This window comes from Notothenia coriiceps, unplaced genomic scaffold, assembly GCF_000735185.1.
Source record: "Notothenia coriiceps isolate Sejong01 unplaced genomic scaffold, NC01 NC01_scaffold00029593, whole genome shotgun sequence".
Lineage (NCBI taxonomy): Eukaryota > Metazoa > Chordata > Actinopteri > Perciformes > Nototheniidae > Notothenia > Notothenia coriiceps.
Genome location: NW_011362294.1, coordinates 1 through 16019, shown reverse-complemented (window position 1 = coordinate 16019; position 16019 = coordinate 1). Strand labels below are relative to the sequence as shown.

Here is a 16019-nt window from a genome sequence, read left to right as displayed (position 1 = left end):
ACACATCCCCCTCCCAGGTTTAGTGCCTGGGGTAACATTTGAGGTAGTTAGAAAGAAAGGTAAAGATGCGTTAATATGGGTTTTATTTCGATGTAACCAAGGACTGGTGTTGTTTTAAAATTGCTGGTTGTTGCTGACATCCACATTTGGAGGCAAATCAACCGTTCCTATGGCACCTTCCATCCGGTGTGGCGGTGGAACTGATCCGGTACGGTATGTTGACGAACCTGCATGAGAGACATTTGCACGAAAAATGTGCACACATTAATTTAACAGATGCAACCCTGAAAGGAATTGGCGTTATATTAAGTACCTATAAGTTCCTCATACAAACCCACTTCACAACATCTCAAATATCCCTTTATGAGGCATTATGCTGCAGCTGTGTTACATAATCATTGTGCATCCTATAGGGCAGGGGTGTGAAACTCAAAGCCCGTGGACTTCATTTTATGTGGCCCGTAAGAGCTTGCAAAGAATATAATACGTTGCAATTATTTGCCCTAGACTTCTGCCAACAGACGTAGTTCATTATGAAGTTAACACCCTATCCGATAATAATTCAGGCAATAATGTAATATAATTCATTATATTATATATTTATGTATGTGTATTTATATAGTCTTAAAGTTACAACCGGCCCTTTGAGCTCAACCATAATGTGGCCCGCGATGAAATTGAGTTTGACACCCAAACTCAATATAGGTAATTGAAAATATAGTTTAACATCTCATCATACTGTATACCTGCTAGACTTCCTTCCTCCAGTTTCATTCACCACTGGAGTGTTTCTGACTGCAGTGACTGGATGATGTGAAAAGGCCTGTAGCAGGATGTTGCTCTGAGGTAGCTTCTCTACTTGTCTCCTTGTGTATCTACATCCTAAAGCAAAAGGGAAAGTGGTTAGCTAAAATTTGCCGCAATAAGCTAATAAGGCTGTAGCAACAAAAGTGTATGAAGTTAAGAAAGGGTGCTTTTGACTACTTGTGAATATGGCTCTCATTTGTAACAGGGACAATGTGTTATTTCCTCTTTTAAAAGTAATATAGTCTCACTTTCCCCAAATTGTGGACCACTGTGGATATCTCAGCTCAAATTTAAACCAAGCCTTCAATTTCCTTTTGGTTCAAAGAAGAAAAATACCTGCTTCACAAGAAGAGGCTGTTCTCTTCTCCTTCAGTCTTTCATGTAACTGAAGGCACAATGGCTCCTTTAAGTCTTCCGTACCGAGCTGGGGATAAATCAGAGAATACTTCATCAGTAGCATTTGCAGTTCTTCAGTGTGTCAAAAGTTGCTTTTTAATATATATTTAGCAAAACATTTCAGTTACAAAATATCACCTTCACGTTGAGGTAGCGTTGCTTTTTGATGCGGAGAAGAAACGGATCGTATTCCTTTAGATCATAATGTTCTAGAAACACAAAGCCCTGAAGATGAAAGACATTAGTTGGATAGTCTTTTGTGTGTTTTTGTAGTGAAAGCACAAACACCAAAGTGTGTGTGTGTGTGTGAAGTCTTATGCATCATTTAAAGGTCACTTATTATGCAAAATCCACTTTTTCATGTCTTTTATACATAAACATGTGTCCCCTCGGTGTAAAGACATTCTGAAAGTTTCAGGAAAAAAGATTTGTTCTCTTTTTGTTCTGGTATAAAAACCTGTCTGAAAATGAGCTGATCAGATTTTGGCCACTTTATGATGTCATAATGTTTTTTTGGCTTGTGTAACCATTAGCCAATCACCAACCAAGGCAACACCCCCCCTCCTCCACCATTGTGTTCTTTTTAGCCAAATATCTCTCAGAGGGGCGTGGGGAGTGGATCCTTGTTTTCATCTAAAGTAACAGACAGAGAATCAGCACTTTTGAAACAGGGCTGAAACAGAGGGGATTATGGGATGCTATAATTCATGATCTGTTTGGTATTTGGAGCCAAACACTTCAGAGACATGTTTTGTATATAACTGAGACCTGTAATATATTGATGAAAAAGAGGGGACCTTTAAAAACCCTAAATGACAACAAGACCAAAGCTCTTTCCAGAGGTGAGCATCACCTTCGTGTTGCAGTGATGGAGGAAGTGACTGTAGAGGCTCTGGCGGCTTTTGCACACCGCGGGGCCACAGCTGGACACGTGCTCCTCCACCCTCCTCTGCAGGGGAAACCACACACGCTCAGTCCAGCGCTTGTGAAGCATCTCCCTCCTCCTCAGCTTTGTGAAGTCCTGTCTGATCAGAAACGTCTCCAACTCCTAAATGAAGACATGTTTAAACCAAGGTGGGAGATACAGATACATAATTAAAGATTCAAGGCCTTTTTTGTAACACAATGATGAATAAAAGTTGTAAAAGCTGCATGTTTTAAATACAGAAACTGTAAATTAAGACAAAAAAATTGTGCTCCAGCATCTTACCTTCACAAAACCATTTTCTGTATCCAGTAATGGTTGGGTTATTTCCTTCACCTGTTGATTTTCAGCCTCCATATTTCCCTAAAAAGTAAAGCATGCATTGGAAAATTCACCCTCTCTTTGTGCAGGTTTGAGTTTGGATGTGTGCAATACCTGCAGTCGTCTGAGGGAGGCGTGAGAGAGCCATCCCTGTTGGCCCCCCAGCTTTGACCCAGAGGGTGAGGCCTCCTCGCTTTCCTCTGCTCTCACACATTCACCGGGGCTCCTCATACTCATGCTTGGCTGCATGGGGGTCTTTCGGCTCTCTGTTGTGCCCTTAACATCCACCATGCGCTCCTGAAACACCATAGGGTCAATTCTGTAACTGTCCTTAATAAACACAACATGCTGTTTGCAGAGTATCCTTGGATTTTCTTTTAAATAGCAAATACCAGCATTTATACAGTAGGAACACATGTTATAACAGCATAGCATACCGGAATTATAATAAAATGTTTATAAACTTAAATTGCAGCATGCTTCATGTGGACAATAAGTAATTTTGTACTGTATTTATTGGCTTCTCAACATGTAAAAATATCCACATTTATTAGTTATTTAGTATTATTGAACAACAAATAACCCCCTCACCAACAAAACGGCTACTAGTGAAAAACTACGATTTTTTAAATATAAGTATGGAAATAAAGATATACTATTACATAAAAAAAAAATATATATAAATACAGTCTCACATCACCTTGTTCAAGCCAGGTGAACAAAGGAATAATTAATAAAATAAATATACATCGCTCTTGAACTAAAGGGAAACATATTGGCGTATCAGAAAGGATATACTCAGAAATCCCGGCCTGAGTTCACAGACAGACCAGACACACTCTTGCAGGTGAACAGAAAAGGCTCTGACAGATCACGTCACCACCTGGAAACCTGAGCTGCAGCTCACTGTTACGTGAACACCACGCTGGGACACATGTCTGTGCACTATGAGGATTTTTTTTGTATCAGCTGAAACATCAATGGCAGCTTCCCTCCTGCTGTGCTTTCTGTTGTCTGTCTGTAACAACCATTTGTATGCTCGGCTAGTTTGTTCAGCTGCATGTCACCTGACCCCTCCACAGGCCCTTTTTTCTATTATCCTGAGTCAAGAGAGGATAACAGTGGCTACAGCAACTATCTGTCAATAACCTGAAACCTTTCCATTCATCTTTCCAAGGACACTGAGATTCCAGCATTGTACATTCAGATATGAAGAGATGGAAGGAGAAAATGGAAAAGTATTGTACCCCATGCTGACCAGGGTGCACTACCGTATCTAGGTAGCTCTTGACATTTAAAGACCAGTGATACATTATGAGTTGGCGTGAACGTTTTTTACCTCTGATTTCAGCAGGCCGACAGGAAAATGTGTGTGGAAGGTGATCACACCACTGGGGGTGTTCTTCTTCTTTGTGCTCATCCCTAAATCATGAGAAAAGTTAAGCCATCGGTGACAACCTGCTTTTAGGTCTGACCAGAGGTGGAACAAGTGCTCAGATGTTACTGAAGTTAAAGTAATACAACCATGCACAGTGTAGAAATACTCTGTTACAAGAAAAAATCCTGCATTTAAAATAAATGTTACTTCAGTAAGTATTGGCAGCAAAATGTAGCCAACTACTCAATCTGTTATCTATTATTAGTTATCTATTAACGTGTTCAGCTGGTGAAGGTGGAGAGAACCTGAATTACTTTTTTAAAACTGCCATCCATAATAATCAATCATAATACGTTAGTTAAATTGTATCAAAAATGACTAGAAGTAAAAAGTAGCATAACATGGAAATACTCAAGTAAAGTACATGTATATTAAAAATGTACTTACGTATTTGAGTAAATATACTTAATTGTTACTTTCGAGCTCTGGAGGACCTGAATCTACAGTCAGTGTGCTACATGCTCAACATATTATTCAAGCAGTAACATTGAATATGAATGACATGGTAATGGTATGTGTAAGTGTTCTTACCTGTGTTGCAGTGAGGACGTTTTGGTCAGACGTTCGTGAAAAAAAACGGCAGAATTAGTGAATTAAGAAAATACTGGTGTCCCGCTGACAATATTATAATACAACATTATTAAAAAAAAGTTCATAGGGTCGCTAAGTAACGTAAGTCGCGACCTCCCTCAGCGCCCCTGAAAAGTGGGCACAAGAGTAGATAGCAGACTCTACATAAAACACACGTTGTAACATTTTAAAAAGTGTACCGACTGCTAACCTTTGCTGTCCCCTGAGACTGGCTCCAGCAGAGGCGGTGACTCGCGGAGAGGAAGAGGAGAGGAAAGGAGGGGAAGAGGAGAGGCCTCCTTCAGGTGTCCTGCCGTCTTAAGGTGTTTACGTTGCCATGACACCGTCTCACAAGCGAGCAAAGACGCACGCGGGGTTCAGCGCGAGACAAGCTGATATACGACACCATAACTTCCTTAGTTTCCTTAGTTTAATATGAACAACATGTTCTGTGTGAAAAATAATTACATATTTCGGCAAACAGAAATATTGTCTGTGTCAGTGTGCATACGTCTTGAAATTGTGAACTTATTTAGGCTACGTCTTATTCCTTTATATGTTATTTTTAATATTACTACTTTTGCTCTATTATTATTATTCATTAGTATGTTTTAATTATATTTTTAAATGATTGTTTAATACAAATTTCCATTTTTATTTGAAAATGTATTGCAATACATTTTTCTCAATATGGTATAGCCTTAAGAAAATACAAAAATGTTACATTTAAAAATGTTCTTAAAAAGTGAAAATAAACATGCCATGCAACGTCATGCCATTTCCAATACACCCAACTACTGTATAACTCCAATAATCATTGTTGATGTTTTCCTTCATTAAAATAGTCACAGATAGCTATTTTAGGCAAGGTGATGTCTCCTGGCACTTACATGTGTCTAGACAAACTTGGAGGCAGACTGTTTATCTAGCCTGGGTAAACCAATGATATGGGACATAGGCCGAGGGAAATTAATATACTTTTTTAGGTTTACTCTGTTGTTAATGTTTAAAGACATTCCTAATTGCAAAAATGGTAGTAAAGGAGTGCCATTTTCTGTGCGACACTATAAGGTGCAGTAAGTTGTTTTAACTTGTTCCTAATGCGCTCGTGGACAGGTGCACCTTCAACATGTTGCGCACAGGCTGCAAGGCTCCTGCGGAGAATGCGACTACTTAATGTTTGGGTATTAGCTGCGTAAAGGCAGAGCAGGGCTTGGCCAGATCATAACTTGGGGATTGTAGCTGCTCTCTTTCCTTTCGTTGACGAGTCCAGGACAGGGGGGAGACCACATGGACTGGTGGACTTCGTTGGCAGCGATCACTGCCCTGCTGTGGATATTATGCTTTATAGACGGTAAGGGAAAATGTAGGTTAGGGGATATTTGGAAGCTCTTCAGGAAGCCACCTGTCTAGTAGCCTACCTTATGGCGAAAACAGCTGTCATACATTCACAGTATCAGAAATAAGACTAGTTTTATGTCTACATAAAATGTGGCTACATAATTTGTAGTTTGGGTACAAATTATATCATAAACATTAAGCTACAAATATGTAACATTGCAGTTTTGCTAAGAATCCATCATAAAACGCGATTAAAGGTTTGCACACTGGGTTATGTTAGTGATGTTTTCATTTTGCACACCATTTTAGCATGATCAGAATAAACAGGACGTCTAGCAAAGCATGACATACTTCAAATGTAAATCAGGCCATGTTGCGTAGAGTAGGCTTAATCTAAGAAATAAGGCCTTGTTAAATGAGTCAAAACCATTGGTTTGCTTAAATTAAAAAGAATGTTTTGAGAGATATAAAATAATGTCATTTAGCAATTTTCACTGAAAGCTCTGCTGTTTTCATGCGAATTTGTTCCAAGACATAAATATTGACAAAAGTGAAACTGCAACATACGGAATTATGATTTAAAGATTAAACTATTTTATTTAAGAGTGGTCCCGTGTTGAGGGGCTCGTGGTGAAGCCCCGTGCCACCCACTTCGCGTGCTCAGGTGTTAGCCATGGCTGATGATCACTTTAATCCAGGGGCAGACGCTGTTTGTAATGGTTGCTGACATTAGCCAGGGTGTTAAATTAGACTCCAACTGACCCCGTTACCCTCTTATCTCCAGGCAACGCTGTGCTCGAGCTGCGGCTGCTGTTCCACGCGCTCACCAAAGCAGCATGTCACCTGTACCTGGCCCTCCTCCCGCTGCGCCGTGCCGCCACGCACTTCGCCGACTGCGCAAGATATATGGTGAACCACATCCAGCGGCCCACCCCCTCTCCCCTTGACGTTGGTCTGCTCCACCACGGCCAGCCGCTGGGCAGGAAGGGCACGCTGCACTTCCTGGAGGGATTGTGCGTGGTGTGCGAGACGATCCCTAACCTGATGGGCGCGGGGCTGAGCGTGGGCTCCGCTTTCTGCCACATGCTGCAGGGGGGGTTCTACGTGCTGGCGGCCACGCTGCATACCATCCAGGTCAACCTGTTCTCCCAAATGAACGGCGAGAAGGATAGATGGGACAAAGAGCGGCACCGAGCCAAAGAGGGCGAGAAAAAGCTAAATTCAAGAGTGTTGGAGTACATCTCGGTGTTTTGTCAAGACCCCGTCAGCGCTTTACGCATCAAAGTTGACGTACCACCTGTGTATAGATAATCCATGTAAAACAGCATAATGGGGAATTTGCAAATACAATGCCTTTAACTGCTGAGGGGTTACAAGTACAGGCAGTGACAGGAGGTTGAACTTTGACCTCTGGTTATTGCTCGCTGTTGTTGGGGGTTTATACAAACCGAAAAGATATTAAAAAGGAGAAGATCAAGAATGTATGGTGCATTTTGTTACATCTGTTTTACACTTATTGACATAAATAAAAACTAAATGTCTCAAACTAATCTGTGATGGGATATGGTTTTTAGATTATTTTTTCTTTAATGGTACGTTATTCATTATACAATCAAGTGCCATAAATCATACTCTGTCCTATGTCAACTATCAGTATAAATCAGTCAAGTTATTTTAAAGTGCTCTATTCATTTTTCCTCAATAATACATGGCAGCCTTTGCAATTAGCAATAGACAAAAACATAATAATACAATGCAACTGATTGAAATCAGTTTGAGTTCAGCATATTAAATCACAGGCATCACTATTGCATCAGTCACACTTACACCTTTCTTCATCGAATAACACTGACAATGGCCATTTACCAAAATCAGCCATACAGTCAACCTTGGGTCACCCTATCAATGTAAGGAATTAAAACAAGGAAACAGAGATACTGAAGATTGGATCTGTTCCAATGGAGGCTAGAGTTTTGCTTCAGGTGTGGTGTGGAGCATCTGGGGGGGGATTTTCCCAGCTACAGTGAGAAAAGAAAGAGAAAGAAAATAAATAAATTACTCGGTTGGAGGGGTAAACAAAACCAAGAACAAACACCAAATCTCATACATCGAAAGGACAGTCAGGACAAGATCTAAATACACAACTTTATCCCAAATTCCTTCAAATACAAACTTGTATTTTCAAGTTAACTGACTTACAAAGTATGTCATCGATTCTTCTGACAGCTGCTTTATTCACCGTGTATTCATTCTGCTCAGACCTGCGGTGAGAAAACAAAAAGGGGAAGTCTTAACTCTGGCATCAGAAATTCAGACAGCTTCTCAGGCACCTCAGAAAATGAGCTTAAAACCAAACAGGTGCTAATCTCGTTACTCACGCCCTCGACTTTGTCAGACTGTCCAGTCTCTGCAGGGCCGACAACACGTTCTTGTGTGTGTCAGACGACAGTGCTTCGTAGGTGTGAAGTTCACCTGAAACTCACAGAGAAAATGATAGGGAATTATTTGATGGACACAGCTGGAGATTGTTTGTAGAAGGTCAGAGGTCACTTTCTGTTTCACCTGAAAGGATGAGCTCTGTAGCCAGGTTTCGCACAGCAGTTAGGAACTGTTTCTCAGCGTACACGTGAACTTCGTTTTCACAGAGGTACCTGAATATCACCTGGAAATGAAAGCACACCTGATCAATTAAAAAAGACATACTTTTACTACTTAAAGACCAAAATTGAATTTGAGTTAAAGCCTAGATTAGTAACTTTTAACCAGTGCCCACTCTACTTTAGCAAAGATTGACAAGGTTGTACCAGTGAGACTTTCACTTCAAGGATTATCAAAGAAAACAACTAGTCATTTTATTTAGTTTCCTTCAACTAAAATCTCCAGCGTAAAGATGGGTGTAGTAACAATATACATTTAACACAAAATAAGCATTACATTTACTACTTTAATTGAATAAAAATTCAAAAAATTACACCAGATGAAAGAGCAGGTTAAAAATACTTTCTGCAAGTTGTATTTTAAAGATCGGTCATCAACTACTTCTACTTCTAATTAGTAAACAATGTATTTTTTATGTGAATAAAGCACTCCTATTTTTTTCCCACACTACAAAAGAGGACAATTGTATTATCTGACTTAGTTGTGTTAATCATTTATTTTTGTTACCTAAAGTATTCAACAACAACAAAACTGGAATCAGAATAAAAACAAGATCACCTGCTTAATGTTAACTACGAGCGACTAAACCCTCAGATTCCCAGAACATAAACAGAGGCCATGACCTCACTGTCCTCAGAGGCAGATACAGCCCTGTCCGTCTGGAGGAAAGAGTCAAAGCACCTGGTAGGAGTCTATGAAGGGTTGTAGCAGTGCCTGCAGGAAGGACAACACCTCCAGCCCGGCGACTGACACCGTCACTTCCTGTTCACTGACGTGGACTGCTCCACATTTTTTCAGGAGGAAGCACGCCTCCTCAAAGTCCTGATCAATGGAGGGATAGAATCAACACGCAGAAACACACAATATCAACAACAACAAAAAATCCTATATTTTTGTCTTTTACACTGAAAATGTTCTCGATTAGGTTTTTTTAAGTGTATAAACTCATAAACTGTTAACAATTAGCTTACAATACTTGAAGCTCTCGAAAAGCTACTAGATAACTTCCAATGCTAGCCAAAACACACTCCTCTACCTGACCTGGGACTCTGCTCTGACTTAAGCCTGATGATGTTTGTCAGAAGCAGAGCCGTGATCATGTTTTCACTCCTCATTATATCACCACTGTTTGACAGGACAGTAATCCTCTCTGGGATCTTCGCCCTACGATGCCCGAAGGAATCTGAAGAGGACATTTACCTGAGACGAATTTCCAGGGATGAAGATGAAGTCGTTTGAGAAGACGTCCCGCAGGAAGCAGAAGAAGGCGAGGAGCTCGTCTGTGAACGGAATGATGGATCAGGATGAAACGAGAAGAAAATACATTAGAGATCTTGAATTATATCTCGTTCAACCATCACCTTTTTGTGTGGTCTTTTTGATGTGTAAGGCCGTTGCGAGCAAGGCGGGACGAACAAATATGTGCAGAGACATATTCCTGTAGGAAGCCAGCATCAGCACCGCCGCTGCCGTGCTGATCATTTTCTCCTCTGGGCTGATTGGGCGATTTCTCGTAGGCTCTTCCTCCTGAACCAGGAAGACACGCCCGGCTTTATGGTTAACTATAGAGCCATGAAGGGCGACCGTGGATGACATCACATCCGTATCAGGGGCTTGTCCTGTAAAAACAAAACGTGTCGTGAATAGTTTGTATTGTATTTATGTGTTTGTGTGTTTACTCGCCTGCATTTGCACACACAAACAAGAACTGTAAAGTGAGACAGTTCAGTGGAGTCCTCTTAGGATAAGTTACTTAAGGTGCAATAATCCACTGAACATCTCCTAAGTGAATGTGAATACGAGTGCCACCTCGCATTCATCTAATCTGTCTGATCTAAAGCAGGGTCTGAGGAGTCTTCAGTGTCCCGAGGTGAGACTCCGACAAATACAACTCTGTTTGAATGTCTGCATCACTTTGTCTAGGAGGTGAATTGTAGAGCAGCATACAAATGCCACCTACTGGTTGTTCAAGGGAGCTTGAATTAAACCTCCTTCAAAAGGCCCGCTGAATGTAGAGGACTTAATTCCATCATTTTTAGCATGATGCAGCTGCACTTCAATATTTACAGAAGATATAAAACAATATTGTGCTGATGCATGGTTAACAAGTAACAAGTAAACAAACCAAAAAAGTGAAACTAAATAAGAACGATATCTATTTTGATGAATTAAACTGGAATCATTTCTACTGGAACCCCTATTGCCTACTTTTAAAATAACATAATAAAACAAAACAAATAAAATGTTCCTCTCTTTTCTTGGTTCTTATTTTATTATTATTATTTATTATTAAGAAGCCTAAATGTGTTCAATGTTTTGCTTTTTTTTAAGCTACAATGTATTCCTACAGGGAAAAGGGACATGAATTTATGTCAAATCAGAACAACATTTCTGAAAACTAAACTTAAACCAGCAAACACAAAATTACCTAAAACTAAATGTAAGTATAATTCTAAACTATTATAACCTTGCCCACTCGGCCAGTTCAGGCGAGCCCCAAAATCCAGCGCCAGCTTCCTGAGCCAGAGGGTTTTGTCTGTGAGCTCCTGCCAGGGCAGACCCTCCTCTGTTAGGACTCTGGTGGGAGCCTGGAGCAGCAGGCAGGCCATCAGAGCCCAGGGGCCCATCACAGAGCCCTCCTCCTGGACCCTGACCATCAGATGAGCCAGCCAGCTCACACAGGCCTGAACCTCTGCACTGGGCTTCTGAGGAAGGTCCCTGTGGATAGAGGAAAAGGGACAAGGGGAGTTAGGGGGTGGAAGTATTTCCATTTTTTTCAATTTTCAGGGCTTTTATACCATATGTTTATTGAACAATTATTGTTCATATTGCTTTATTCAGGCTGCATTAAATGTTGTTTTGACTAAATTTGATTTAGTTTAGACTGTAAACACTCTACGTAAGGACTTTGTTCTACCTTGGTACGAGGTTGTACTGGCAGCGGTTTATCTTGCCTTCACACAAATGTCGAACAGACATTGGACGGCCAAAGTTCACATGCATGCTGCCGTAATCTTCCTGGAGCACTTTGCTAGCTTTCAGCAGAGCCTGCAGGGAAAGGGCAAGGCTGGGATTGAATCACGAGCAAGAAATAATCAGCTTTATCCATGCATTAACTCTTCTGACCTGCTTTAATGAGTTAGTGAGGCAAACTCATATTGTTTGCAAATACAATTAATGCATATCTTTCTGTATTGTACATAATTAACAAACGTAATTACATGTTGGTATGGAGGCAGAGAGAGGCAGGAGTAATGGTGCAGCAAGGGTATTCTGAACCTAATTAACTTTCATTATAAACAGTTTGGATTGCAGTGCATGCTGGGAGGTGCTGAGGCTTCTTGGAATCAGATGATTATGAAATGTTTGGTGAAGCGAGTAAATGACCAGGGCGTACCGTGGTGCTTTCTTTGGGTTTGGGGATACCCAGTAACTCGTGTGCGAGCAGCGACTCCTCCAGCACTCGGTCGTAGCTGATGCTAATGGGGATCAGTGTGATGTCATACACCTCGCCTTTAAAGAAGGGCTCCATCACCATGTGCATCATGCCTACAGACAGAGTAAAGTTGTGTCAAAACTGCAATGCATGAAGACAACATTTGTTCCCCCTTGTTAGTCACTACAATTAAACTGTGGACACCTATAGCCATCTGGATGGGAACAATACAGACTTTTGACCAACCACAGCACAGGTAGCAAAAATATGTACTTGTATGTAAACATGTAGTGACTTAAAAATAATTGACAATTAAATATGAAACAAATAACTCAAATTGTTGACACTGAGGATGCCAACAGACAATTTCACTTTTCTACGACCGTGTATTAGGGTCATTGTTGTACAAAAAGATGGACCCCACTGTAAAAGTATTAAACTAATATGTACATAATACACTGAAGTTGAAATGTGTCAACAACAAAAAAAGGAAATGTTTAAAAGAAGAAAAGAAAAGTACTGACGCAGCCACCAGAGGATGGTAATACTTTAAATAAAGTCAAAATAAAGTGTTTATGATTTACGACATTGTTAAAAAATGTCGTAAATCATAAACACTTTTATTATTGTTCTTATCTGCAATGGCCCAAATAGGGCCCACACACACTATGATCACCTAGCTTTGGCATCACGGACTTTAGTGTGCGACTCCGCAGTCCTTCCACATAAAACTCCAAAGGAGCAATTCCTGTCTAAAGAAAAAAAACATTTCAGAGTTTGAATTCTTTTTAACAGATGATCATATACAGAAGCTGATAAATATGGATTTAGAAGGGCTTCCTGAGCTGAAGTCATTCCCAAAAGGAGTACCACAGTTTGAGCGTGGCTGATGAAGCAGATTCTTATGTTTTACCTTTATAATGGTTCTGACATATTCTGACAGCACTGCCCAGTACAGTTTGTCAGAGCCAATCGCACGTCGGATGAAGAACGCTCCCGAGCGACGCAGTACCTCTCCGACCAACTTCATCCCTGCAAGAGCTTCAGAGGGGAGAGAAATTGTGAAATAAAAAGAGGGAGATAGAGAAATGAGCATCAACTACGGATTCTGTAATGTATTTCTTTACTATATATTATTCTGTTGTTTTAATTTAAATAGATACTTGCGAATTCCTGCAGCAATAAATGGCATTGGGATGTCGTAGGTGAACATGATGTAGGAGATAATAAGGAAGTCCATATAGCTCCTGTGATTGGGCATCAGGATCACTGGATGCTCCTGAATGGATTGTTGGAGCTGCAAGGTGACAGAAGGGAAATGTTAAACCAACATTTTAACAGAGACTTAAAATGATTGTATTTTGAGGGAAATAAAGGCAAGAAAACTAAATACAGGAGATGTGCCTTTAAGTTTACATTTATTACCCACATAATTAAATACCTTTCTGTTGTTCTGAACTCAGTATTCAGTGTGAACTAACAACCTTACCATGTTGAGTCCTTCCATGTTAACAAAGATGCCGCTGTAGAGTCTTTTTAACACCTTGGTCATTGTGAAGCCCATCAGCCTGATACACTTCAGCTGCAAGTTTTGAGACATTTCCTCCAAAATCCCACAAGCCTCCTCTCTCACCTCCTCTACCGATGACCCCGTCTCAGCGGCTATCTGAATGGGAATGCAGAAAATAGACAATTTTGATGAAGAAATGCTTGAAAACGTCTTTGTTATGTTTTTAAATGACACTATCCCACCTCTTTGGCCATGTAGCGCAGATACTGGGACTCCAGCACAGCTTTGTTGAGGTCAGCGTTGGAGCAGGACTCGGCTCCTTTGTAAGGGTGCGGGCTGAAGGTCCGCAGTGCATGGCCCAGATCACTGCTGCGCCTCCGCTCCTCTAATATATCCACAAACTCCTCCTCATTTTCCAGCCCTGCTCCACATGAGTCCCTGTACTGGAGGAGGAAAGGCAAACTCATGTTGAAGGCATTACAGTTATTTAAATATTTGACACCTTTAATAGAATAGAAAGAGTAGCAACATGGATGATCTGCTATAGCGTGCGACTGAGAAGTGAAAACATAAACATAAATTTGGATGCTGCTGGTATAAACAAAGTGGATCCGGGTATTAAGTGCTGCCTTGCAAGATTTTTATTATATTAAATAGTCAAGTCTTAAATTATCTGCCAAAAACACATACTACTAATTGTTCAACCTCTGAATTAACACAAATAATACAAAGGAAAGTTTCACAGGTTGTTAAAACAACAGGAAAAGCAGGGCCAACTAAAAATAACACACATGATAGTATTTTAGGACACACAGAGACACTTCATTGTATTTTAGGGAGAGTAACAGTAGGAAACATCTCTTGTAGAGCTGTAAAAAATACCCTACATATGTAAAACAAAGAGGGGGTTGATGTTATTGTAACTATTGTGTTTTTTCTTTTGAAAACCCATATTTTATAAACATTATTTATATAAAAAAAACATTTTCTATGCGTTTAAAACATGTATTTTCAACAAATAGGAGTCCAGGCTTTTCCTAGTTATGTAGACACACTCAAACTCCTTATCTATGAACTATGAACTATGAACATAGGACCCGAGTCGTTAATATCAGTTGGTTGGTAGCGACCTTTAAGCAACATTACAGACACTGTTTTTAAGCTGGCCAAAGTTTCAGCAGTTTATAGCTTCAGTTTTATTTACAAGTCTATTCACAGCTAAATGGCCTCAGCTTAAAGTACTTTCAACAAACATTTGTATGTGTTTTTCTTCGTTCGTGTAGCTAGCATTTGGATACACTTTCTAATGTTAACTTTTTAAGCGCACAAGCGATTTCTGTGAACAGAAAGCGGTCTCAAAGGATGCGGAAGAGTGTACAAAAACATTTAACAACATTTCGGCAGGTGCTGACGGCTGTCTTACCGTGTTACTCATTATTCACAGGGACAAACCGAAACCCTTGCAGGTGCCTGTCCTCAACGACTTGTTTTGTTTTGCCCCCTTCCTTCGCTGCACCCTGCATGGAGCCCAGCAGCACCCCCGCGGGGCCAGGCCAATGGTGTCGCCGGGTTTTGGAAACTCCTCCCGTCTACTGTAATGTGCAGCCCTTTGCTCTTGAATGACCCCCACACACACTATGGACAGCGATGGTGTGTGCAGCATACAGAACCAATTTAGCTGTGCTGCTGGTATACATGCTTTTGAGTATATCCTCCTGGGGCCCGAGGAAAAAAAGTGTCTTCCAATTTCCTTTTTTTTGTATCTTGTAATTTAGACTTTTTTTAATTTAATTGTAGTTTTAAATGTTACAGTATGTCCACTGTAGAGGACGTCGGGACCATATTGAAAAGACAGCCAAAATTAACAGATAGACTATGTAACGTTTTATGGTTATAGAGTGATATCATATTAATACAATAATACATTCACCTTTATTATTTAAAACATAAATAAGTAATTGATCTGAACATTGCTGTTTATTTGGTCAATAAAAAACTAGTTCCAGATCTTCAAAGACTTTGCAGTCAATGTAGTGGGAAAAGTACCTCATTGACTCCAGTCGGCACGGACTGTAGGGTCATCTTGACTAGTTTTATGGATGTGGTCTCCATTTGACCATGCTCATAGAAACAAAGCTTGCATTCCTGAGGCAAAAACAACAATAAGACATACGTGCTACTCTTGGGCCATGTCTTTCCAGCTCGTCCCTATCTGTCTCTCTGTCTGTGTCTCATGGAGCCTTCTGCATCTTTCCCCCCTTCTTCTTGACCCTCTTCTATCCCAGGTGTGAAATCCCCATCTCTCTCATCATCTGAGAGCTCAACATCTGAATCTCCCTTAACTATCTGGTATCTGCTTCAGTTCCGTGTCCTGCAACAATATTGAGTCATAAAGTCCACGAAGATGGTCCTGACGTCCACTAGAATGGACATTTATAAAAGAGCTGTTATTTGAAAACTTGAATTGTTTAATTGCTTTCAGAACTAATTATATAGTTCCTCACATGTTAATAAACAAGAACATATATGATTTTCATGGTAAAAATTACAATTATTCAACAATATTTGACTTCTCCTCCTGCTTCTATAAAATGTTGTTTTTGGTATGCCAGCCATT

The 16019-nt window shown here is 40.3% G+C and overlaps 2 protein-coding genes across 5 annotated transcripts; both read right to left on the bottom strand.

Annotated features, from left to right (window-relative positions):
• Window positions 1–68: 68 nt before the first annotated feature.
• On the bottom strand, window positions 69–5046 carry fam228a (family with sequence similarity 228 member A). 4 transcript variants are annotated; one of them, XM_010786803.1, is made up of 9 exons: window positions 4669–5046; window positions 3789–3871; window positions 2564–2746; window positions 2414–2491; window positions 2057–2251; window positions 1342–1428; window positions 1144–1231; window positions 747–882; window positions 69–227 (listed from the first exon to the last, which is right to left on the bottom strand). In XM_010786803.1, the coding sequence occupies exons 2-9, from the start codon at window positions 3867–3869 to the stop codon at window positions 158–160; spliced, it is 918 nt and encodes a 305-aa protein (XP_010785105.1). In that variant the 5' UTR covers window positions 3870–3871; window positions 4669–5046; the 3' UTR covers window positions 69–157. The 4 variants fall into 4 exon arrangements, with proteins under 4 accessions (XP_010785105.1, XP_010785103.1, XP_010785106.1 ...); XM_010786801.1 differs by lacking the exon at window positions 4669–5046 and adding an exon at window positions 4419–4661; XM_010786804.1 differs by lacking the exons at window positions 747–882; window positions 4669–5046 and adding an exon at window positions 4419–4661.
• A 2424-nt stretch (window positions 5047–7470) lies between these two features.
• Window positions 7471–14933, bottom strand: gnpat2 (glyceronephosphate O-acyltransferase 2). Its single transcript, XM_010786799.1, has 16 exons — window positions 14826–14933; window positions 13645–13845; window positions 13382–13558; window positions 13060–13189; window positions 12806–12933; window positions 12569–12644; window positions 11854–12005; window positions 11374–11504; window positions 10924–11174; window positions 9818–10075; window positions 9657–9736; window positions 9138–9278; window positions 8361–8460; window positions 8177–8270; window positions 7998–8059; window positions 7471–7816 (listed from the first exon to the last, which is right to left on the bottom strand). The coding sequence occupies exons 1-16, from the start codon at window positions 14835–14837 to the stop codon at window positions 7764–7766; spliced, it is 2046 nt and encodes a 681-aa protein (XP_010785101.1). The 5' UTR covers window positions 14838–14933; the 3' UTR covers window positions 7471–7763.
• Window positions 14934–16019: the final 1086 nt, after the last annotated feature.